Source organism: Eptesicus fuscus, chromosome 14 (assembly GCF_027574615.1).
Source record: "Eptesicus fuscus isolate TK198812 chromosome 14, DD_ASM_mEF_20220401, whole genome shotgun sequence".
Taxonomy (NCBI): domain Eukaryota; kingdom Metazoa; phylum Chordata; class Mammalia; order Chiroptera; family Vespertilionidae; genus Eptesicus; species Eptesicus fuscus.
In genome coordinates, this window is record NC_072486.1 from 34463495 (window position 1) to 34490785 (window position 27291).

General features: G+C 35.9%; 1 protein-coding gene across 1 annotated transcript in view; it reads left to right on the top strand.

The window, feature by feature from the left end:
• Window positions 1-27291, top strand: part of PCLO (piccolo presynaptic cytomatrix protein) — a 289574-nt gene that overhangs the window by 198857 nt on the left and 63426 nt on the right. The window contains exons 12-17 of the mRNA XM_054726345.1: window positions 14558-14666; window positions 15210-15277; window positions 16418-16632; window positions 18238-18288; window positions 21412-21536; window positions 23978-24004. Of these exons, the coding sequence (XP_054582320.1) occupies window positions 14558-14666; window positions 15210-15277; window positions 16418-16632; window positions 18238-18288; window positions 21412-21536; window positions 23978-24004 (595 nt within the window). The remainder of the gene's footprint in view (window positions 1-14557; window positions 14667-15209; window positions 15278-16417; window positions 16633-18237; window positions 18289-21411; window positions 21537-23977; window positions 24005-27291) is intronic.

The window sequence follows — 27291 nt, forward strand, 5'->3', positions numbered from 1 at the left end:
AAAGCCCCCATGTAGTCAAAGATGGCTGCCCCCATGTGGACACAAGGTGGCCGCCACAAGATGGCCTGCAGGGGAGGGCAGTTGTGGGCAGTTAGGGGTGACCAGGCCAGCAGAGGAGGGCAGTTGGGGGAGACCAAGCCAGCAAGGAAGGGCAGTTGGGGGGGACCAGACCAGCAGGGGAGGGCAGTTGTGGGGGACCAGGCCTGCAGTGGAGGACAGTTGGGAGGGACCCAGGTCTTCAGGGGAGGGCAGTTAGGCATGACCAGGTCAGCAGAGGTGGGCAGTTGGGGGTGACCAGGCCAGCAGGGGAGGGCAGTTAGGGGTGACCAGGCCAGCAGGGGAGGGCAGTTGGGGGCAACCAGGCCTGCAGGGGAGGGCAGTTAGGGGCAACCAGACTGGCAGGGGAGGGCAGTTAGGGGTGACCAGGCCAGCAAGGGAGGGCAGTTTGTGGCAATCGGGCCAGCCGGGGGGCAGTTAGGCATCGATCAGGCTGGCAGGGGAGTGGTTAGGGGGTGATCAGGCTAGCAGGCAGAAGTGCTTAGGGGCAATCAGGCAGAGGCATGCGAGCAGTTGGGAGCCAGCAGTCCTGGATTGTGAGAGGGATGCGTTTAGGGTGGTCAGACATCCCTCAAGGGGTTCCAAATTAGAGAGGGTACAGGCTGGGCTGAGGGACACCACCCCCATTCACGAATTTCATGCACTGGGCCTCTAGTATAGAATAATAGGATTATATCTTATATTCAAGGAGCCTTCAGCAAGGAAATGCAGAGAATAGATGTTCTTTAAGCCATCTACACTAATAAAAGAGTAAGATACAAATTGACCGTACCTTCATGATGCCAATCGCCAATCAGGAGTGAGTATGCAAATTAACCCAACAAAGATGGTGGGTTAATTTGCATACACAGGCGCAGAGCGGCGTGGGGCAGGGCTGCGCCATGGTGATGACGCAGGCATTCCGCACTGCCCCAGCTGCTCTGGGCCTCTGGGCAGCATGGGAAGGCGGAAAGGCAGCTCCAGGCCAGAGCAAAGGCGGTGCCGGCAGCCAGGGGAAGGAAGGCCCATTCTTGCATGAATCTTCATGCATTTGGCCTCTAGTCTATAATAATTATATAGTATCTTTGAATAAAAAATAAACAAAATATAAAAACTTAACTTTTTATGCATAGCAATTGACCAAGTTGTAATATTTCCAGTGATAACCTCTTTGGTTATGATAAAAATAATTCCCTCTTCTTTGTCAAAATAAATATTTTATTTTCTTATATTATAGATAAGTATATTTGAATTTTATTTTTGTTCCTAAATTTTGATTGGGAGATTATATAACTGTTTCAGAAATATAATTTATTTTTGTCTGATTTTATATATGATTTAAAGTTACACCTCAATAATCAAGGCAAAGTTCTGCATATTTTATCTGTCAGATAATCTAATAAAATGGAATTTATATTATCCTTATATATGTGCTCAATGGAAATGATGATGATGATTTTGCCATTAGTTCAGATAGCTCCTGCATTTATTAGGAAACAATTTTCCTAGTATAAAGTGATGATATTTTAGGTTAAAATGTATTTTCTTAGTAATAGGATCCATTTAAATAACATTAAAAATGGATCAGTACAGAATGCATGAATATCAAAAAAGGTTAAGAACATAAAGGTAAAGTCCTTAATGATTCACTAGGGATACTTAAAGCAGAGGTGGCAGTAGTTAAGCATTTCTCATACACAGTTGTGTGACTTATCCTAGCTTCCTATGCCCATTCAGTTAACTATGAATCTCTAATCATGAGAGCATTTTTGGATTAGTCTGTTACTGTTAGCTGCTCATGGTATTCTTCAGATTTGATGGTATTAACCCTTTGCACTCGCTTGCTTTTTTCTCGATTCCTGCAACCAATGCTAACCGTGTCAAGTCACACTCGACATCTGAGTGCAAAAGGTTAATCGGTTAATGTCATTTAATTAGAAAGTCAATAGAAAAATTCATTCTGTGTTTGTTATTTTTTTAAGACTCACCTGAGGATGTTTTTCCATTGATTTTTAGAGAGAGTGGAAAAGAGAGGGAAAGACAGAGAGAAATATCAATGTGATAGAAACACATCGACTGGTTGCCTCCTGCACGCCCCCGACGAGGGCCCAGTCCAGGGAGGAGCCTGCAACTGAAGCATGTGCTCTTGACCGAATGGAACCTGGGACCCTTCGGTCTGCAGGCCAGTGCTCTATCCATTGAGCCAAACTAGCTAGGGCCATTCTGAGTAGTTTAAAAAAAATAGATTGGGAAATTAAACTAAGAAAAGCTTATAAATTTATGAACTGTAATCTACTTTGGATTAGATGATTACATTACATACCTATCATTAGATAACTTAGTTATATTATTTTCTTGGGATCAATAAAATTTTACTGATTTACCCATACCCATTCTCCTGTCTCATTCAGCACATTATGTTTTAGTCTGTTTCAAATAACATATCTAATTCTAAACATCATAATCTATAGCCAAGGAGTGACTTTGACATCTATTCCAATCTTTCAGAAAATTTTGGAGTGGAATACAAGATTATATTAATGGTTATACTAATTACAAACAGAATCCTATCATGATAATATTTCTCAAGTTCAACCACAAATATGGCTAATTATATTCCCATATTTACCTTAGCTGTTCAAAAAGCATGAATTTTTAAGAGCCATACTGGAGGACAAGAAATACATTACTTTTTTTTTTTTTTTTCTGTAACTCCAATGTAATCAGTTCCAATCACTCTCTCATGTACTGGTGAGAAATTGAATAATTTGCTGTTTTCTGCCCCACAAGTTCTGGGGAAATTCCCAGTGAAGGTCTTAAACATTCTAGGACACTGGGGGTTGATCCTAGTCCATTGATTCACACCACGGAGGGAGTAATGTCCAAGCCAGCAAAATTCCTGAGAGTGGGTGGCTCCCTTAACTGTGACCAGCTTTTAATGAGAGTAGTTCTGCCTAGGTTGAAAGCCACAGAATCTAGTGTCAACTTGTTTAATAGCACCACACAAGTTTTTCTTTGCGGTAATTCCATCTTCCCTAAACACTATGAGCAAGCAGATGCTGCTCTCTACTACCTTGGCAACATCCAATCACCATATTTGGGATATTACCTCCCTAAAATTAACTATCTCCTGTTCCTTTCATTCACCCTACATTCTTTTCTCTTCTTTCTTCATTTTAATTAATGCTCTTAACATGAGCTCTACAAATCATTACAGATTTTAAATGTACAATGCCATGTTACCTACAGACACAAAGTTGTTTATCTAAAATGTATTTGTCTCGCAAAACTGAAATTTTGTACAAATTAATTAAAAACTATTTCCCCCTTCCACATCCCTGGCAACCACCATTCTATTCTTTGCTTCTGAGTTTGACTATTTTAGATACCTCATATGAATGGAATCCTGCAGTATTTGTCCTTCTGTGACTGGATTATTACACTTAGCATAGTGTCTTCAAGGTTCATTCATGTGAAGATTTAAAAGATTTCCTCCTTTTTAAAAACTGAATAATATTCCATTGTATGCACAAACTACATTTGCTTTGTCTATTCATCTGTCAGTGGGTATTCAGGTTATTTCCACAGTTTGGCTGTTTGTATAGCACTGCAATGAACCTGGGAGTGCTACTATCTCTTCAAGTTCCTGATTTCAATTTTGGGGAGAGATAAATACCCCAAAATGGAATTGCTTGATCATATGGTATTTCTATTTTTAATTTTTAGGAAACGTCATACTATGTTCTATAGTGGCTACACCATATTGCATTCTAACAAACAAGAGTACAAGGGTTCCAATTTCTGTATCTCCTCACTACTTATTAAATTTTGTGTTTTTGACAATAATCATCCTAATAGATGTGAAATGATACATCATTGTGGTTTTGATTTGCATTTCCCTGATCATTTGTAACACTGATCATTTGAGCAACTCTTCCTACATTATTTTGTGTTCCAGCATGATACTGCTTAATTTCTCATCAACATGCATGTAGAAATGTGATACTGACTTTTTTTTTGGGAGTAGAGAAAATAGATGAGAAAGCTAATCAGCTTTTTTTTTTTCATTCCTAATTGTTGTTATTTACCCACCACAAAATGATTTATCCACAACAACTTTATATTTGTTCAGTAATATCTTCAATTATTGCAAGCCTGAGTCTTCAAATAATATTGTCATATAGATCATGAATACAATTTATAAATTATCTTTATTGTAATTAAAATGACACTAGAGGCCCAGTGCACGAAATTTGTGCATGGGTGGGGTGTGTCCCTCAGCCCAGCCTGCACCCTCTCCAATCTCAGACATCCCTCTCACAATCTGGGACTGCTGGCTCCCAACTACTCACCTGCCTGCCTTCCTTATTGCCCCTAAACACTTCTGCCTGCCAGCCTGATCACCCCCTAACCACTCCCCTGCCAGCCTGATTGATGCCTAACTGCTCCCCTGCCAGCCTGATTGCCCCTAACTGCCCTCCCCTGCCAGCCTGGTCACCCCCAACTGCCCTCTCCTGCAGGCCTGGTCCCCCCCAACTGCCCTCCCCTGAAGGCCTGGTCCCCCTCAACTGCTCTCTCCTGCAGGCCTGGGTCCCTCCCAACTGCCCTTCCCTGCAGGCCCAGTCACCCCCAACTTCCCTCTTCTGCTGGCCTGGTCACCCCTAACTGCCCTCCACTGCACGCTTGATCACCCCCAACTGCTCTCCCTTGCAGGCCTGGTCCCTCCCAACTGCCCTCACCTGCTGGCCATCTTGTGGTGGCCATCTTGTGTCCAATGGGGACAGCCATCTTTGACCACATAGGGGCAGCCATCTTGTGTGTTGGAGTGACAGTCAATCTGCATATTACTCTTTTATTAGATAGGATAGAGGCCAGGTACATGGGTGGGGGCCGGCTGGTTTGCCCTGATGGGTGTCCCAGATCAGGGTGGGAGTTCCCTTGGGGCATGGAGTGGCCTGGGTGAGGGGCCTGTGGTGGTTTGCAGGCCAGCCCCGCCCCCTGGTGACCCAAGCAGAGGCCGTGGTATCTGGGATTTATTTATCTTCTATAATTGAAACTTTTTAGCCTTGAGCAGAGGCCAGGGCCAGCCAGGGCAGGTGGGAAGCTTGGCTTCCTCCATCACCAGGGGCAACCCAAGCATCCTGCTCTCTCCAGCTCCATGGCTGCCACCATTTTTGTTGGGATTTATTTATCTTTTATAATTGAAACTTTGTAGCCTTGAGGGGAGGCCAGGGCAGGCAGGAAGCTTGGCTTCCTTCGTTGCCGGGGGCAACCCAAGCCTCCTGCTCTCTCCAGCTCCATGGCTGCTGCCATTTTTCTTGGGATTTATTAATCTTCTATAATTGAAACTTTGTAGCCTTGGGATTTATAATTGAAAGTTTCAATTATAGAAGATAAATAAATCCCAACAAAGATGGGTTTGCCCTGATGGGTGTCCCAGATCAGGGTGGGGGTTCCCTTGGGCCCCTCACCCAGGCCACCCCATCACAGGCCCCTCTCCCAGGCCACCCCATGCCCCAAGGGAACCCCCACCCTGATCTGGGACACCCATCAGGGCAAACCCATCTTTGTTGGGATTTATTTATCTTCTATAATTGAAACTTTCTAGCCTTGAGCAGAGGCCAGGGCCGGCCAGGTCGGGCGGGAAGCTTGGCTTCCTCCATTGCTGGGGGCAGCCCAAGCCTCCTGCTTGCTCCAGCTCTTTGGCTGCTGCCATATTTGTTGGGTTAATTTGCATACTTGCTCCTGATTGGCTGGTGGGCGTGGCTTGTGGGCATAGAGGAGGTACAGTCAATTTGCATGTTTCTCTTTTATTAGATGGGATTATAAATAATATATGTGTTCATTGTGCTATGTTTTACATATTTGACCACTTTATATTCAGGTGGTCTGAGATATATATTAATTGGTTGAATGAGTTTCCCTATTAACTGATACTAGCTTTGGCCTTAGAGACAGTTAGATAGAGTTCATATCTCTTGTAATACCATTAACTAACTTTGTGATGTTAAAAAAGTCATGTTACCGCATGTTTCATTTTTTTAATATATTGTATAAAATGCTAAAAGAAGAACATCTACAAGGATCTTGCATGATTTATAACAAGTTTATAAAATAGTTGTGAAGTGCTTTTAAAACATTATATAATTTAATTTATGTATTCTTTCTTTGAAGACCTTTTTATTATTGACCATTAATAGTGCAAGATATGTGATAATTGATTTTCTTTACAATTATTTTTTATTATTAAAGCTAAACCTATTTTAGATCTATGAGTGTAAAAGTCATTGATTCCAAATATTTTCAATGTACTTAGACTTAAAAGAGAAGTATGGATAAGCAAAATTCTTAGTCTTTGATTTATCTTAAATAATTTTCTATTTAAAATGTGAGATTTTATTTGTTTTCTTTTTTATTGAATTTATTGGGTGATACTGGTTAATAATCATATAGGTTTAAGTGTACATTTCTATTATACATAATCTGTATATTGCAGATGATTTGACCACCTAAAGTCAAATCATCTTCTGTCACCATGTATTTGGCCCACTTACCCTTTACTCCCCCCTCAGCCCTCTTGCCTCTGGTAACCACCATATTGTTGTCTGTGTCTATGAGTTTCAGTTTTATATCCCGCATATGAGTGAAATCAATGGTTCTTAGCTTTTTCTGACTGACTTATGTTGCATAGCATAATTATTCATGGTGTGCAAGACATAGAAACAGCCAAAGTGTCCTTCTATAGAAGATTGGATAAAGAAGATGTAGTACATATATACTATAGAATACTACTCAGCCATAAGAAAAGATCAAATACTGCCATTTGTGACAACATGGATGGGTCTTGAGAATTTTCAAATATGCAAATTAATTTCACCTGAGAATTATATATGTAAGCCATCCCTTGTTGATTTTAATGACTTGTTCTTTACAAAAAGTGTGAGTGAAAGAAGAAACATGGAAAACAAATTGCTCAAAATCACACCCTAAATCAGTGGTCGGCAAACTGCAGCTCATGAGCCACATGCGGCTCTTTGGCCCCTTGAGTGTGGCTCTTCCACAAAATATCACGTGTGGGCTTGCACGTACAGTGCGATTGAAACTTCGTGGCCCATGCGCATAAGTCGGTTTTCGGCTCTCAAAAGAAATTTCAATCGTTGTACTGTTGATATTTGGCTCTGTTGACTAATGAGTTTGCCGAACACTGCCCTAAATTAATGACAGTCAATATAGAACTTAACTTAGACAATTCTGAGCTATTTAAAAATATACCCAAGCTCTATAACATTTCCCTAAAGAAAGAACTCTTTTTTTTTTTTTTTTTTTGGTTAGTCCTCACCTAAGGTTATTTATTTCATTTATTTATTTATTTTGGTGGGAGGGGGAGAGAGAAAGAGAGAGAGAGAAAACATTGATGTGAGAGAGACACGTTAATTGGTTGCCTCCCACATGTGCCCCAACTGGGGCCAGGGATCAATCTGCAACCCAGGTATGAGCCTTTAACCAGGTATCCAACCTGAGCCCCTTTAGTTCATAGGCCAATACTCTAACCACTGAGCACAGTGGCCAGAGTATTTCTCTAAAGAACTCTTGTCAATAGTCTGCCCAAGAATGAAAATGGAGTATATTATCATAGCATATACTTTTGCTTAACAATCATTTTTATTTATTTGGGTCATATATCTACTCAATATAAAATATACATTGCTTAAAGCAAAAAAGTATATTTTTTATTGGAGTGGAATACAATAGAAAGTTATCCCAAATGGATATAAAATCCCAAGTTTATCCCAAGTGGAAAAAAGTAGAAAGTTATCCCAAATCTTCCACATATGTGTATTTAATAGTACTGAAATTTGGAAGAATATAAATTTGTAACATTTACATTTAAAAGTCTAATGAGCCCAGCTGGTGTGGCCCAGAAGTTGAGTGTCCTCCTATGAACCAAGAGGTTGCGATTTGATACTGGTCAGGGCACATGTCTGGGTTGCTGACACGATCCCCAGTAGAGGGTGTGCAAGAGACAGCAAATCAATGATTCTCTCTCATCATTGATGTTTCAAGCTTTCTCTCCCTTTCCCTTCTTCTCTGAAATCAATAAAAATACATTTTTATAAACATCTAATGAGTTTAATTCTATTATCATATTTATAATAAAAAGAGAATAAATTGTGACTTATCAAAATTTTTAAATGTATATTTCAATAAAATAAAATTTTGGTATTTTAGATTGAAAGCAACTTTGAGTTTAAATAGAATTAGCACTAGGTACTTTGTCAGCATGGCTTGCAAATGTAAATCAAATTTAGATTCAAACTATAGATTGGGTGTTTCAACCCTTGAGATAACCATTCCAGGAACAAATGTAGCAATGCCCAGAGAAGATAAAGTAGGCTGGGTAATGCCATAGGAGCCCTGGGAACCAAGACCAGCCAGAAGAAACTGAACAGCTACCACCGAGGACAGTGACAGGAAATGTGGGGGATGCAAAAAGAGAAAAATTAGATGACATGATTCCTACGCTTGAAAGTTTTAGTATATATGGAAATAAAAGGTGTAGATAAGAAAAATAATTAAAAGCAATTGGAAAATTCAGGATTCTACAATATTTGTTCAATTCCTCATATAAACTCAAAAATTGCATTTTTATCAATTATAAACAGTTATTTTTCATTCTGTCACAGTCATAGTGTTCTCCGTATCATAGAGTAGAAATAAACTAAAATAGTGATCTAACAAGTATAATCTCTCTTGAGGAAGCCAAGGATGGTGGGTTAACCAATTTGCTAAGGTCACAACAGCTAGTAAATATCCAAGCTAAATGTGAACACAATTTGATTATGGAGAAGAGGAATTATCAACAGTCAACTACCAGCAGTACGTTGGTTCATAAAACACATTTCTGATAGATAAAATATTTATCTTTTGAAAATAGTACATAGTCCTCATTAAAAGATGGGCAGATTTTATTTTTTAATGCTAAATATCAGACAAACAGACACATAAATAGCACACTGTTGTATTTAAAAGCTTTATTAGATTAAAAGACAAAGTATAATAATTTATTGTAGTCCTTTTTAGTAATCCAGACTCCATTTTCAAAAAAATGAAAATCAGATTATTTTCTTCCCAGTGTCTCTCTAGAGATAGTGTCCTAGGTAATGGAGGTTATGAGGTTATTTTAAACTCATAACTTATTCAGATAGGTTGGAGAAACAGGATTCCCTACAAATGTCTAAGTGTCCATATAGAGTGAGAACTGGAGAATGAGGAGAACAGCAGGTACAGGGAACCTGCTTCAATGAAAGTAGCTCCATTTTTTTACTTTTTGAATACTGAGGCGCTGCTTTAAGTTTTGTTTGAACTATGGGTTCCAAGAGTAAAAATGATAACAATCTATACTAATAAAAGGGTAATATGCTAATTAGACTGACGTCTCCTGGACAACCTTCCAGACATCCTTCCAGACAAAGCCATAGTGGTAGGGCCGAGGCAGAGGCGGTTAGGGGCGATCAGGCCGACAGGGGAGAGCAGTTAGGGGTATCAGGCCAGCAGGGAGAGCAGTTAGGGCGATCAGGCCAGCATGGGAGAGCAGTTAGGGGGATCAGGCCGGCAGACAGGTGAACAGTTAGGAGCCAGTGGTCCTGGATTGCGAGAGGGATGTCCGACTGCTGGTTTAGGCCCGATCCTGCAGTGACATCCCCTAAAGAGTCCCATATTGGAGAGGGTGCAGGCCGGGCTGAGGGACCCTCCCCCCCCCCCTGCATGAATTTCATGCACTGGGCCTCTAGTAATAAATAATGACAATGACAAAAATGGCAATATTATAAGATTCACTATTCAACCAGATAGTTTCCAACCTTAAGATTTTATACTTGTAAATGAGTTCCCTCAGAAAAAATAATACACACACACACACACACACACACACACACACACACATATATATAATGTTAACTTGTGTCAATATATATATTTAGGTTTTAAATGTCTTATCATATTATTTTTTTCTTTACCAAAGATTTCCTCCTTCCATACTTTTTTCCCTTCATTCTTTCCTTTCTTCTACCCATCATTCCTTCTTTCCCTTTTTTCATGTTAATGTATAATAGGTTAAAATTGTGAAGTATAGAAAATGTAATTAAAAAATCATAAAGCCAGGCTGGTTTGGCTCAGCAGTTGAGCATCAACCTATGAACCAGGAGGTTACGGTTCGATTCCTGGTCAGGGCACAGGCCTGGGTTGCAGGCTAGATCCCCAGTGTGGGGTGTGCAGGAGGCAGCTGATCAATGATTCTCTTTCATCATTGATGTTTCTATCTCTCCCTCTTCTCTCTGGAATCAATAAAAAATATATTAAAAAATAAAATAATAATAAAATCCATCCATGTTTATATTTCTCTTCTATTAACACTGCATAACTTGAAAATGAATGAGTAATTAGCATAACAGATGTGGACAACATACTGGACTCCTGAAACTCATTTGCAAGATTTGCTCACTATTTAGAAAGTCAGGGCAATGACCAGTTCAGCTGAAATTTTGCTGCTGCTGCGATTTTATAAAGGGCTCTTGAGAGTGTATGTCCAAAATTAGTATATTAATCTATAGTCATGGTTAATAATATCAGTGGAGAAAAAGTATTAATTGTTTGTTTTTTGTTTTTACCCCAGCTGCTTCAGATTCTCATTTTATAGTATATTGGTTCATGTAAGGTCTCCTCCTGTGTGTGTGTGTGTGTGTGTGTGTGTGTGTGTGTGTGTGTGTGTGTGTATTTGTTGTTTATTCAGTCATCTATTAACTCATTTCTTTGTTATCTCATTTTCTTTTCCAATTCCCTTCTTTCCTCCATAAGCAACTATTATAATTTATGTGATGCATTTATTTGTAAAATGTGTAATGTTAACTTGTGTCAATATTATTTTTATGTATATAAATGTCATTGCCCTATAGATCAGATCCTGTTTCTCACTTGTCTTACTTGGCAAATGATTTTAAGATGGTTTCATCTTTTGATCTCAACACCTATTATGTCTGTTTCCTGCAAATTCTGTGGAGTGTTTACATTGTGAGCATTTTCTCCCTCTCATTGTCCATTTCTCCTGAAACTTCCACCTCACACAAATAGATACTCAAGAAGATTTCTGCGTCATAGGGTGTACATGTGCTTAATTTAACAATGTTGTACCACATTGCCCTCCAGAGTGGTTGCACTTATCTGCATCTCCATCAAAATAATTACGTTTATAAATTGTAAATAAACAGTTGTTTTATTTTTCATGTTGATATAGTCTTTTCACATCATAGAATGGGGATGAAACTGAAAAAACAACTAGCAAGTATAATTTCCCTTCAAGTCCCATAATCCCACACATGGTATTTTCTGGCTTTTGATCTTTTTGAATGATGATAGTTAAGTAATATGTCATTATTGCTTTAATTTGTACTTTCTAATTACTAATGAATATGGGCTTTTCTTCATATATTTATAACACTTTGAATTTCCTATGAATCATCTTTATTTTACTAATTGCCAAGATATTTCTGTTTTTTCTAGTGGAATGTATTTTATTACTTTATTTGACAGCATAAGATATTAGCATATAACAACATAAAGATGGTGATCATTACAAAGGTGATGAATTGTGTATCACCTGCCACATACAAGGAACTGAAAAAAATATATTTGAAATTAATAAATAAAAGTCTTGAGCTTTTGTGTGATATATGAGTGGATGTACAATAACCTATAAAAGTTTGACTGTTAATTCAATAATTTTAATATATAGATGTTTTTGAAGTAATGGCAAATATTAAATATGGATAAAGAAATAGCATACATGAAATTTTGTGTTATAAAGATAATAGCTTTTGGCAATTTGAGGAACATATAAAATTAAGTAATCCCATAAAATATGAAAACACATTTGAGAATCTTTTTATGTTGATTGATTTTTTTAATTCAAAAATTAACTGATTATTATAATTTTAAATGTTGATAACCTTTTAAATATAAGATTTTGAACACCAAGTCCTATCATCACTGTTGCACATTTGGCAAAAATTTAGATTATCTTAGTTTTCCTATTAGGAACTATTAGAATAGGTACTTTATAGGAATATAATTGAAGAATTATCTGAACACTCTCAAACTTGAACAATTGGCTAACATACTGTTGATAAAATTTAAATACTATAAAAATGTAATTACTTGCTCATAATGCTAAGTAATAGGTTTAACCACTTGTGTGTATACTATCTTCCAGGAATTATTTCTCAAAGTCAGAGTAAAAAGTTATATGAAGTTTGAATGTGCTTACATTCATATCAATTAAATGGTAAAATACTATTTTAGTGAACTATATTTCCATGTAGTATAATAATTTTCAATGAATTTGTGCATGCATTTTACAATAGAATTTTACAATTAACCTATTTTTCAAAATTATTTGATGTCACATGATACTTAATTTGCAAACTGTTAAAACCATCTTATGAATTGATAAGAAGTTATTTGTATATTCACTTGGTTATTGTATTGTGGTTTTTATAGGATTTGTAGGAAGTTGGGGTGGCAATGCAAAGAGGAAGTGTTAACTAAATGACTGTGTTCAAGTAGTCACGTTCCCTATATTATCTGATACTCACCATTGGAACCAAGAATAAGGATAAAAGAACTGGAAAAATCTTTGAACTATCGTATTGCACCAACTCTGGTGGGAAACTGAGTGAATGGAAAAGTTTAGCAGAGCATATTATATAGTTCACGATCTCAGATAAATACCTAGACAAGACCCTTTTTTCTGTATATTTTTTCCAGCAATGTTATTGATTCTAAACAGTATTTTTATGACTAGAAGTATTTTTCATTTCACTGGATAATTATCTTTTGTAAATTTGCACTGTTATTTTTTGAGATGTAAAAAATAAACAGGTAAATCCAACAGAAGTAGCATCAAGATTATGCAGCTATTTCTTTTCATAGCATATGCTATGCAGAAAAGTGACAATGCAATTTCTGGATTACAACACCATTAATTTGTTTCCATTCAAAATCATCTGTCATAAATAACTCTTACTTCTAAAAGAAAAAAAGTGTGTTTTTCCTCTTTCAGTACTAAATTTTTCTTTAGTGGGGTCACCACTGTCTTTTATGTTATTTTCTCATTTTATGTGTACAACAGCCTGGGATTGTTGAAATAAACTTAAGGCCCATCTGAAGATAAAGTTTTCTTGGAGTAAGTTATGGAAAAGTCGTTTTTGTTTGTGTAATTGTGGACTTTTTTATGGACTTCTTTTGCCACTTCACTAAAAGCATTTCCCTTACTTGCTTGCAACTGGTAATGTGCTTTTCAATGTATATCAAAATCATTAAAAATGTTAAAGACCCAATCATGCCATGTTTAGCATTTCCCATTGAATTCAATGTTGAGCAATAGGTAATTTCACATAGGCATCTGTGAAGCACATTGAAAATGTAATTTGTCAACAAGTATTTGTTTTTATTTAATTATAGCCTAGTATGACACACATACATTTTTCTCAGGTAAAGCTGGTAGCCTTCATAAATATGTAGGCACTATAACTTTGGATTGTTTTATCTAATTTATATCCAGCTCACATAGCCACATATTAGGACCATCTGATTTGTGCCAAATATTTGTCCCTGGATTATTTTGACAGCTCGTATTAAATGGACCAAAGAAATTAAATGTAAAATGTTGAAATATTATATGGTACTACTTTTTTTGTATGAAAATTGCCTTTTTCGATAACTAGTCCAGCAGCCTAATTTAGAGGACCCAGTGCAAAATGAAAATGTAGAGGACTTTGTTCAAACATTATTAAGAATTTCAAAATGGCAATGGCAAAGCCTTAAACCAAGCACAGGACCTTCTGAGCACAGGGCCTTGCACTCCTTACTGCACAGGCAATACACACACACATGAAGTTGCTCTCTCTCTAGCATTTCTGCTGCTTCTAGTCAGGAATATCTTGCAGGCAATGAAGAAAAGACACAACGTGGAAATCGGTTTATCTGAGCCAAATTGAAGGGATAGCAGTTTCTTACGGGGAGCTTCACAGCAAAATCCTAATGGCTTTCTTCTGTCACTCCCATTCCACGATAGACTATGGAACTTGACACTTTTCTAGTTGCTTGCTTCCCATGAAAGAATTACATTGGTGGTTACAGTTATTTTTTTATCTGACACAAAATTGGTCTAAGCAGTATACATCCAATAATGTTTTCTTTATAGCAGTGTGAACAAAATGCATGTGTTTGAGAGCATTGAATAGATTTCCAAAAACGGCATTTTGCATGTTGTATTAGATACATTTTATGTGTTCAGGTAAGTTGATGAAACCAAAGTACATGTGGTTCCAGAGAACTTTGAACTGATGTTCTCTGAAATAGTGTGCTGAGTTGGTTTGCAAATGCAAAGCAGTGTCTTCTATGCCCTATGGACCTGGACTAGAAACAGCACACACTTTTCATGTTATACTTGAATTTGTCTTTTTAGGGATGCAAGTTTTGGAATGGAATGGAATTCCTTTAACTTCTAAAACATATGAAGAAGTGCAGAGTATCATTAGTCAGCAAAGTGGGGAAGCAGAAATATGTGTAAGACTGTGAGTTTTTCCCCATCTTTTTGTTTCCATTTTTTGGCTATTCATGGCTCTTTTAATTTAAAATTGTTAAGGTGGAACCTTTGCCAGTCAGCAAGATTTTCTGTAATTAGAAAATAAAGAGAATACAAGTTTTATAGATTTCTTGTGTTCAGAATCAAAGTTTAAAGCATAGAAAGAATTCAGATAATTTTGTCTCTGACTAATGTCAATAGCTCTCCCCTTTCATACTTTTATTGAAACATGCTTCATATAAATGGAAACCGAAACCCATTTAGATTTCATGGATGTGTATGGTATTTCAAAATAAACTTACATTTAATCCATAAAGATTTCACCTTAAATAATCATTTTTATCAGCTGACTTTTAACAGCATTGCCAATATATATTTGGTTAGAAGGGGGAGCATGCTTTGAAATTGCTTTATATCATTAACCACTTCTCATTTACCTACTAAAAAAAAATATTCAGGGTAGTTGGGAAAAAGGGCCTTTTGTCTCAGGCTTCCTCAAATTCTTCCTTAATTTTTTTGTTTTAATTTTTAGGGACCTCAATATGCTCTCAGATTCGGAAAATTCCCAGCACCTGGAACTTCATGAACCACCAAAATCTGGTAGGTGAAAGCAATCTGCTTTCAACTGTGACGAAAAATGTAGACATGGAAGTACAGCTGCTCCTTCACTGACAACGGGGTTACGCCCCAATAAGCCCATCATAACTTGGAAATATTCTTAAGTCAAAAATGCATTCAATACACCTAACTTCCCAAACATCACAGCTTAGACCAGCCTACCTTAAATGTGCTCAGAACACTTACGGTACATTAGCCTACAGTTGAGCAAAATTATCTAAAATAATGCCTATTTATTGTAAGTTGTTGAGTAGCTCATGTAACTTATTATGTGTATCACTTTTGTACCATTGTAAAGTTGAAAATCGTTAAGTCAAACTATCATAAGTTGGGAACAATCTACAATTATTGAGGCAGATGTAGCTGTAGATAAAGATATAGACATAAACATAGATATAGACAAAAATAAAGCAATAGACTGATGGATGTTTATGTATTTATGTAATGGTAAAGAAAATCAAAAGCATTGTAGCTACATTTTTAGCATTCTAGGGAAATACACATTTGCATGTTAGACCCATTAAAGAAATGTATATGAAATTTTTGCTGTGTGATTTCACATTTTTACATTTAGATCAAATGTGAGATTCAAAATATCACTTATTCCTTCGTTTAACTATTATATATTGAGCACTTCCTGTGCATTCTGAGTCTGGGTTACTACACTAAATAAAGAGACCAGGGCCTCTTGAAATGATCATACATCCGCAAATGTAAATAAACTCTTTGAAATTTCCCCCTTAGAGAAAGTTATAGTTAAGATTTAAAGAAGGAAAAGTAGCTGGTCATACAAATTAAATTCCAGTGAATAAAATGGAATATTTTATCTTCATACAATTTCCTATGTAAAACATTAAAAACATTTTCTGAAGATGGAATAGGAAGATCAATTTCCCTCTGTAACTCAGAATTCTTTTACTCTTCTGTGATCCTTCTAGACTTCTTAGAAATAGATACATAAAGGTACAATTATTTATGTATTTTTAATTGTTTTTATTTTTCAAAACGTAGGTTGTTATATAAGTAATATTTTGACTTTGTCATCTAGAATTCAAATCAGTTCCATGGTGTTAAGTACCTATGAAATCCAGAAATGTATAAAGCCATTTTATTTTGTTGTAGTGGATAAAGCAAAGTCCCCAGGGGTTGATCCTAAGCAATTGGCTGCAGAGCTCCAGAAGGTTTCGCTACAGCAGTCACCACTGGTTATGTCCTCTGTCGTGGAAAAAGGATCTCACGCTCATTCAGGCCCTACATCAGCAGGATCCAGTTCTGTCCCCAGCCCCGGGCAACCAGGGTCCCCCTCGGTGAGCAAAAAGAAACACAGCAGCAGCAAGGTGAGAAGTGTGCCATGACCTTTGAGTTGCTTTCTAGTTCCACCTTATTTAGACTAGCAGACAGGAAACACAGTATCATGTTCTAAGATGTTATGATTTCTCGTTTCCTAATTATCTACTGAAGCAAAAACCCCCAGACAAACCAGTTTTCCATTTCTGCATTCTTACGAGTTCTCTGTCATACCCAAACAACTAAAAAGGATCTGTAAGTTTATTCTCTATGTTAAATCTAGTTAGGTTTGCGTGCTCTTGTCAAATAACCTATGACTGTTTAAAAAAAAAATAGGTTACCAATAATCACACTTTGCTTTTTCTTTTGTCTCACTTTTTACTTTTTGATCTCAGTTATTCCCCAACTTTCCTCATTGAAATGCAAGGATATCTGGTTTTAGAAAGCTCCCATCTTTAATTGAGGGGTAAATAGTTTCAGGACTTGTGTGGTCCTTCTTTTTCTAGATTCAGTTTTCTTTCCTTGAATTTTAAGTAGTAAAATAATTATGAAGTAAATATCATTGTTCAATAACTGACATTTTATCCTTTGTAACCAGAGCATGGTTTCAGTGTTAATAAATGACTGTTCATATAAACGAGTTGAACGAATAAAGGATGGATGGCTTAGAAAATTTAACATATAGCCCATAACTTTGCTAATGATTATATTAGTATTTTCTGTAATTATTTCACAGAACAAGACCTGGAATATAGCTGAGTCCTTTTGATTGCTCTCATTTCTAGGATAATAATTTAAAGGAAAAGTTGGTAAAACAAGTATATACACCTAAACATTAAGGATCTTTTCCAGTTAATTATTAAAACAAGGCCAACATATAACATGTAGGGGGACTAGGGCCTTATTTGTAGAGTGGTAAGCTGGCCTCCATTTTGGAAAATGTCTCCCTAAATTGATGCCACATTCCACATTGCCTGAAATTCTATAAGATCTGAGGTCAGGTTTGTCATCTCTCCTTTTCTACAAATATTTCATTGAAATGTTACAAATCAGCAATTAGTCATTGATTCAGCAGTATGAATCAGTTTATCAGATCACATTCCTATTTTTAAGGCTCTACTAATATAAGGAACTAATTAAGGAAATAAGAACTCAAATAGAATGGGATGGAATTATAATCAAGTATGAGATCTTAGAAAGTGATTGCCTGGTATCTCAGTCTAGAAGGGAAAAGGAATACCCAACAAAGGAGTATAAGCATGGATTTTCATAACTCCTGTCTCCTAGGCAGCTGTTGTATAAAAAAAAATATTTTTTTTATTCCTCTATAGATCTTTAAATCCTATGAATATTTAAATAGAGTACATTGAACCAAAGCGTTCATTTTCTTAAGTAATTGAAAATACATTACTGCAGGTATAAAATTATAGCTTCAAACCAGGCTTAACAAAATGAAAAGCAGATTCATGTGGCTATAAAATTAAACATGTATTGAGAAGTATAAGCAGACAGCATAATCTGAAGCAGACAAATGGGTGAAATATATTTTCCAGGCAGTGTGCTCTGACCAAATAGAAATTAATTTCAGGAGGAAGTTAAAATGGTAAATTCTATGAAGGGTTTATCTATTATAATGTATGTTTTTAATATTACAGCCTACTGATGCAACAAAGGTTGTCTCTCATCCAATTACAGGAGAAATTCAGGTATGAAAGTTTTGTGTTTTTTTTTAATCATCATTATGCAATCTTTTCTGATTATTTCCACCCCCTGGTCTGTTGAAGTTGTAAACACTGTTGGAACCTTTTCTGTTTTAAAACACATACAGATCTAATAAAGGGAAAAAGTACAACTGCACAGAATAGTATTTTAATACAAATATGTGTTTTCTGAAATCTAATTATATCTTTGGAATTGGATGCCTTAAAACCTGACTGAAACCTTATAGCATTAATACATTTTAGGTCTCATTTTACTTTATATTTGTTGAATGTATTTCCAACATGACAGATTCTCCTGGAAATTTGAAGTTTCTTCTTCTTCGAGAGTTTCATGAGTTGAATGCTGTCCTCATTTCTTCCTCTGGTTAACAATTGTTAAATAATAGTTGAACATTCTTGTAGAGCTGTGTGTTTTTTTACTGGGCGGGGGAGGGGGAGGGTCATGACTAATTTGAAATTTTTGAAGTCATTTTAGTGGATTTTAACCAAGAAAATAGGAAAAAGTAGTGTTAATCCCTCTTTTTAGTTCTGTGTATGTGTGTTTCTGTGTTAGTGTAATATATTGTAACATGTATTTCCTACTGTGCGTCATAGTAAAAATATTAGAAAATTGTGGTTTAGATGATACCAAAATGTAATTTAGAGTAGATAAGAAATGCCCCATAGAAAAAATTAACACAATATAAAATAATAACTTTGAAGATAGTAAGTTCCCCATAAAGGAATGAGAACAGTGAGTATTAGCTGCAACTCCAACACGTACTGGAGGAAATGTGCATGAAAGACTTCACGAAGGATAACAGAGATTTGACCTAATTTGAGGATAAGCAGGGGGAAAGGGGAGTGTGTTCCTGGAAGAAGAAAAGATCTGGGGAAAGATTCTGCTGCCAGACAGGCATGAAATGACGAGGGCAGCTTTGCTGCCGTGAAAGGGTCCTGTAGAGAGAAGTTTAAAAGAACCTTCAATGTGAGCTGAGGGGGAGTGAGCCACTAAATAATAGAATAATCAGTAAACATTTCGGAGTAAGGAAAAGACTAATTAAAAGGACTATGTAATAAGTCATTCAGCAGGGGCCAACAGGAAATATTACAAAGGGGCTGACATGCAAAGTAGTACATTAAGTGATTGTCTACTCACTGATTAAAACAGAAGTGGAGTGTGACTGCGGAAATAGAGAAAAAAGTGCTGAAGGTGGACACCTTTCTAAGAAGGACCCCGCAGGATGGAGCCTGATTACGGATGTTCTCTAAGTCTGGCTGACTCACTGCTGTTTCCCACTCCTAGGCCAGGCCCTGATCCTTTATTTCAGACAGAAAAAAAAAGAAAGAAAAAAAAAAGAAAAAAAGCTAGCTTTTCTGATTCACAGTTTCTTTCTCTCTTTCTCTCCCATTTTTTAAAATACTTCTTGCTCCAGGACCAGTATTTGCTGTGGTTTTTGTTGTTGTTTGTTCTTATGTTGTTTTCTTTTCCCTTGTGCAGTAGTGTTTAATTCTGTAGTAGACATTTATACTAAAAACATTCCTTCGTAACTCTTGGGATATTTTTTCCTTTCTTTTTTTTAAATCCCCTTATACATTGGCTTCAACTTGTTTTTGTTTTTTTCTTCTTTTAGCAAAACCTTATTCTAAGGAACACTTTATGTAGACACCCATAGATAAGACACCTGCCAGCACTTGAGTAGCTCTGGTTGAGGATTCCTGGGGACAGGCATCTCCTTCTCTCTTGGAAGTAACCTGTGAGCAACTCTAAGTGTTCTCTAAGGCCCTGCAGAGTACATTTCGAAAAGCACTATCTTGAAGCCTGCAAGTTTTCATTTCAATAAATGGTTTTGAAAAAAAAAAAAGCACAAGAAATAGTTTTGGTACTTTTTCAGTTAAAAATGGACTTTAAGGCTGGCAGAGAAAGGAGAAAATAGGAAAGAACTTCTGAAAAATTTGGAAGCTGTTCTGTATCTCAGTGAAATTAATTCCAGAGTAATTGTATATTTCTGTATCCATTGTAGCACGCGGTTACTGCATGGTGATCAGACTCTGGGCTTTTCTGTGTAGAGAAAAGTGATCGAAGATTCCTTTTTTTGCCACAAAAAATGATAACCAGATCAAAATTATACTAAAGTTAACAATTATTTTAATTATGGAATTTTAGATAAAATTTAGCTCATCTGAATTATCTCATTTTCAACATAACTATTACATAACTGTTTTGTATGATTATAAAATTTGTTAGTATTTTTATTGATGGATTTTCTGCTTTGAAATACAAATGTTTTGCTTTTTGTTAATTGGTAAGAACATTAAACAGAATTAACTCTTATCTAATACCAAAAGACCCTTTCAATTTCTAAGGAGTAAAATGGGTTACTTCACTTATTTTGAATCATGCAGGCTTCTCAAATATTTATTAGAAATATAAATATTTTACTATTGAGTGACAATTTTGTAATAGCTATTAAGCATCTATGAGGCAATGCCTCTTTCCTCTTTAGCTTCTAAAATTGAAGAACAAGATTTGATTATCTTAGCCTCTCACTCTACTAGAAAAATAGCAGAACAGAAAGAAAAGCTTCAGGTTTAACATCGCATAATGTAATATAGGAAGAGGTAAATTTTACACCTTCTGAAATATTCCTGCATTTCAGTAGTGATAACTTTATCTTTAAATAATGATTCCACCCACTGCTAATTATTTGGTGAAATGCAAATGACATTTTCTAATAAGTGTACCAACTAGTTAATTTAATTTCAGAATTCCAATAATTGTATGCATGAATGCTAAACATTTACTCTTTTCCTAAAAGTAGATATTTCGTTTAAAAAATGCAACTAGAATCCACTGTATCATTTTCCTTCTAAATGAATTTTAAACAGGCCAGGACTTCCACCTCAGAAAAAATGAATAGCACTTTTGCTAGTAATTAACATGTGCCTGGGAACTCCCAATTAAATTAGGCATTTACTGGTCTGTTCAGTTTCAAATAAAATGGAAATGAGGATTGATGCTTCTTATGAGAACAAAAAGAAATACTTGTAAAATATTGACTGGTAATGTAATTATGTTTGTTAAAACAAAAAAATAATATTCACCAAATACGTTTCTGTCTCTTTAAGCTTCAAATCAACTATGATCTTGGCAATCTCATAATACACATTCTCCAAGCAAGAAACTTAGTCCCTCGAGACAACAATGGTTATTCTGACCCCTTTGTTAAAGTGTACCTTCTTCCAGGGCGAGGGTAAGTAAAGAAACGACTTCTTCTAAGTAATGCATCCCCTTATTTAAAAAATAATGATATAATGTCTCCCCGTCTCTGATTTCAAAGAGTTTAATATCATTTCCTTAGTTTTACCCCCATGAAATATTTATTTATAAGTAGCAGATCAGGTGGAATTAAAATGTATAATTAAGCCTTGAAGGGTTCTAGGAGAGCCTTTAGTCCTAATAAAGCCTGCCTCGGTGAGAGAGAGCACTTCAGTGATTAGATTCTGGAAACCACTCCTCCTATGACCAGTCAGATTGTCTGTGAAATCATTTAATGAAATTATGTGTGGGAGATTTTAAAATGACCTTGCATTCCCACATTTATTTGCAAAACCAATGTTCAAGGACACATAACTTAGTACTTTATATCAAGGGACATGTGTATTATCCAATATGTTAAATGTTCATTAAGTGACTTGTTGATGCATCCTTATTCATAAGCATATTTCAAATCAGTGTTTTAAAAATACTAATAAAATAAAATAAAAAACAAGCCAGCTGAAATGTCTACTTTGGTAAATAAATGAAAATTATCTCTGAATCTGTTGTGTGATATATAAACTGTTCATATAAAGCAAACTCTGTATGGAGATATTTAATTTTCACATAATAAATGCAAATTGCTATGTTCTAATATATAAATCAATACTCAAGGATGGTTTCAAAACAGTGATTTGGACCCAGCAGATTGTTATACCTTATGTGAACAATTTATATTAGCCAAATTAGCATAATGGAAACATAAGTAATCAACAAAAATTTTGGATTGGTAACTTGAAAATTCTGGTTTTATTTTTGTTCATTTTGTTTATTTTTTAATTTAATTTAAGGAGTTACATTCAAATATTACTTTTTACTTGGAAATTTTCTATTTCCTAGCCAGTCATGTTTCATTTGGCCCACATATACGCCCTCCATACAGATTATTTTAAAGTAGATGTCAACTATATAACTTTTTCCTGCAAATATTTCAGGATATGTTTCTAAAAGGTAACTCATTTCAAAAATAATCATAATACCACATATAACCATATTAATTTTTAAAAAATTATAAATAATGCCTTAATTTCTCCAATTGCTTCATGATATTTTCCTAGTTGGTTTGATGACCTAATTGATAATTATAGAACATTTTACACATCAATAACAGAATACATATTCTTTTCAAGTGTATATGGAACATTCACCAAGATAAACTATGTTCTGGGCTATAAAACAAACCAACAATTTAAAAGCATTGAAATCATACAAAAACTTGTTTATGACTGTATTTGGTTTGTTTGAATAGGATCCAAATTAGAGTTATGCCTTGCATCTGAATCTGCTATGTGCTAATTATATCACCACAGGCAGATCACCAATTCTTTGAGATTTAGTTTGCTTATTGATATTGAGAGAGCCAAGGTAGGCAGAGCCATAATTTTTAGTTTGTCAGGGGAATCAAATTAGATAACATTCAGAAAATAATTTGAAAAATGCCAGATGCTCTAACAAATTCAGTATACAGCCTTTAATTTTATCCTACCTAATAATTTTATTTAGAAACATATTGCTGGTATAAATTAAATAGTTTTAATTTATTTACTTAATTTATAAAGATCAACAACTAGCCATATAGTGCAAGAAAAGGGAGTTTTTATTTTATGGTAATTCATTTATAACTTTATGTACTAGTTATAACTGTAATTTGACTAAATGTTTTAAACATGGGTATAACAACAAACTGATAACTTCATTCTGTCTTTGATTTGGGTCATTAGACCTTCAGTGTTATTTAATCAGAGTATAATGGGATAAGAGGAAATCACTGCCAGGGGTCTATCTCTATTTAACATTTGCTAATGAATTAAAATAAAACAGTCATTTAGTTTCTATCTTTGATAATATCCTGGAGTATCATCTTTCAAACAATATTAGAGTACCTTTCTTTTATTTATTACAGGACTATGTTTCAGTTAGACTATTACACACTTGAATAAGCAGAAAGGACAGGCAGGTTACCTAAATATGTCAGTCCATTCTGGGGTAGCAGGATAAGATGGGAACTATAGTGAAGTGAAGAGTGAGATTCCCACGGAAAGCCATCCTCATGCAGTTTGTCAAACAAAGCATTCCTGCTTGGTGGGATTTGGCCCAAAGGCGGCTAATATGCTACTCCTATTCAATTCCTAGTCCTTTATTAAATTACTGCCAATTATTACCCTGGCTGAGGCCTTGGGGTTTATTGCACTTGTGAGGTATTATTTTCACTTTAGTTAAAAGATTAATTTCTGCCTCATGTAATTTGTAGGTTATGGTATTGCTCCCTAATTATTATTCTCATGTTTTCTTCCTTCCTTCTGTTCCTAACTTTTTTCTTTCTGTCTTTCCTACTTCCTGTTGTATCCTTCACTTGCGCTCTTGGAATCAATGCAGTCAAGTCATGGTTGTCCAGAATGCAAGGTAGAGTTGGCTCTCTTTCAGTGTTAAGCTGTGCTGTACTGTCTAGAGTTTTTCATTTTATTTTTGCCTTATCCTGTACATACACCTACAGTTCAACTTGGGCTACAGTTTTTATTTTCTATATGTTGGTGTCTGTGAATTAGACAAATAGCAAATTGTTCCAACCAAAACATTACAAAATAGTTTTAGCAGATGTATGCAATAGAACATAGAAAACAAGAAAATATTTAAAACATAAAAGAGTATGAATAAGGAAATATCACCCTGAAATTAGGCATATTGCAAGTTTTGTTTGTTTTTAATATATTTTTAATTTCAGAGAGGAAGGAAGAGGGAGAGAGAACTAGAAACATCAATAATGAGAGAGATTCATTGATCAGCTGCCTCCTGCACACCCCCTACTAGGAATCGAGCCCACAACCCGGGCATGTGCCCTGATCAGGAATTGAACTGTGACTTCCTGGTTTATACATCAAAGTTCAACCACTGAGCCACATGGCTGTGCACAAAAGTTTTTATTCATAATGCTTACACTAAAATTCATGTAGCCTCCCATGTGATAATCATGCCTTAAGTTCACCTGGGTGTTCTGTTACGAATTTTAAAAATCTAGTCATTTTCAAAAGGAATGAACTGATCTGGATGTCTGTACTAGATGTATATCTCATCTTAAAGACAATAGTTGTCTGGTCTTTATCCTTCACTTAGACCTTGATATGGAAACATTTCCATGCCCTTCTGCACAACAAAATGATTGCCATGCAATATAGGATGCCATAACCTGCCTGTTCTAGAGCATTAGGAACAACATATGAGCATCTTTTGTTTGCCAATAGTCAGAAACTATTGCATCATTACATTGTCAGCTAAGGCTATCTCTCAAAACATAACCAAAAGTTTCCATTGGCACATCTCATTGCTTTATAAATTAAATGTATTATTCAGTTAGGGAAGAGAATCTTGTACCATCTGTAGCAATAAGGTTATGAGAATTTTAAACCCAACAGAATATTAATGGTACAGGATTTGTTGTTGTCAATGACATTAAAATTTGACATTTTTACTAATCCTGACAAGCTGTGCCCAGAAGAGGCTGTTTCTGATTTTTAAAGGCATAAGTGTTTAAGTATTTTAAAGAATAAGATTATTCACCAAGTCTTTCTACTGCCCAGAAACTTTTTGTTTCCTTGTAGCTCCATAATTATGGCAAATAGTAAAATATGATACTGTGAAAGGATGCTTGTTCGGACTGGCTCTGTCATCTCAGGATGCCACCCAGATCTAAGACTGACACGCAAAATTACTTATTCCAAAGAGATAGTGTCATTTTAGAACAGACGTTATCAGTCACTTTATTTAGAACCTCGCTGTCTTTTAGCGAGAGAAACTGGGGGGATATTGTCAGAATGAAGCGCTTGTCTATATTTACCTTAGAAGAGAACATGTTTTCTGTGTATAAGTAATGATTGAAATAGTCTAGGCTGTGTTGGATTGCAATTTAGAAGATCTAGAAATCACTTTCTCATCCTATATTTCATCTAGAAGTCACTTTTATCACCATCTCTGCGAACTGGCAATGAAAGAAGGAATTATAATGGCAAAGTAATGACATTGTAAGTTAGGCTGAAGAGGTCAGTGAGTAAAGACTTTAAAAAAATTGTGTTTGGATTTCAATCCTGCCAAGTACAAGTAGTGAGGTTTCTCTAAAACTATTCCTTTTCTGCTAGATAGGACTTACAATAGGCCCCCTCCCAGGCCTTTTGTGAAACACCTGGAACAATATACCAAAAGTGATCATGGGTGGCACTTAATAAGCTCTCAATAAATGGTTGCTGTTGTTATTGCTAATAACATGTACAATAAGCTTCATGGAGCCAATGGTCAGTTATCTCTGGGGGGGGGGAAAGATACAGAATGCTTAGGCTACTGAATTACTTCAAATTATTTTACGAATACTATATAGAAAATCAGACATCTTTCTTTTCTTCAATTTCAATAACAAAATGTAGCCCTGGCTGGTGTTGCTAAATGGTTAGAGCATTGGCAGAACACCGCGGGGTGATGGGTTGGATTCCTGGTCAAGGGCACGTACCTGGGATGCAGTTTTGGTCTCTGGTCCTGGTCAGGGAATGTGAGGGAGGCAATCAGTAGATGTGTCTCCCTTACACCTATGTCTCTCTCTCTCTCTCTCTCTCTCTCTGTCTCTCTCTCTCTCTCTCTCTCTCTCTCTCCGCCTCCCTACCTCCCCTTCCGGTTTCTCTAAAAAAGCAATGGAAAAGTTATATATCCTAGGGTGAGGATTAATAAATGATAATAAAATAATGTAATACATTTGTCATTTCACTGGTTCAGTTTTTTTGTCTTCTTTCCACCCTCTGCTCAATATACTCATGGGCTCAGAAAGCCCAAATGTGAGCCAAGATGAGGCTAAAGAAAGTCAAAGAAAGAGCCTGAAGAGCCCATGAACTCAGTACTTGTCCCTGAATAACTGAGGAATAGAAATAAGGCTATGTGAGAGATCTCATCCTGGTTTTCTTTCAGTACACTTTTGGACAAAGTACATAATTTTTCCCAATAATGAGAGTTTCCTATAACTGAAGCTGGTTTTAGCTATCATGATACCTGTAAACCTAGTTCCTGTCTGGACTTTCTCTAAACATCCTTGTTAGCATAAGCGATTTCCTACACGTCCCATGTAAAGCAGACCCACGTGTTGTATATATTTACAATTGGAAGGCCAAAAATTATTTCACTGCAATGAATTGTGAAAGAAAAAAAAGTACAAGAATGTTTTAGGGGTGCATCCAATAAATATTTAGCACAGACTGCGCCAGGTACTATGCTAGGTCCTGGGGTTAGAGTTGACAACACAGACATTGTCTTTGACCTCAGGAAGCACAGAGGAAAATAAAGTGATGGTCCATAAACACACTATTACACAGAAAAATAGCTTATAAAATGGGATGTGCTCTGAACATCTTCTAAATTGAAAGAAGAGTAACTTCGGAAAAATTATATACATTTATTGAAAATATACTTTTGCATTAAAGGAATATATATATATATTCAATAAAGAAAAACCAAATAATTTTTAAAATGAGAACCTTAAATTTTAGTTAATTTTATAAAAGTTAAATACAAAGAAGCCATCATATTCCATTCTTCACTATCAGTAATTTTAAATTGAAAAGAGAAACTCAGAGAACTGTTTTCAGCTGGATTAAGGTAGAATGATTATGTTTTAAATATCATTTTCTGTCTATCTTAAAAGCATATCTGCTTATGAC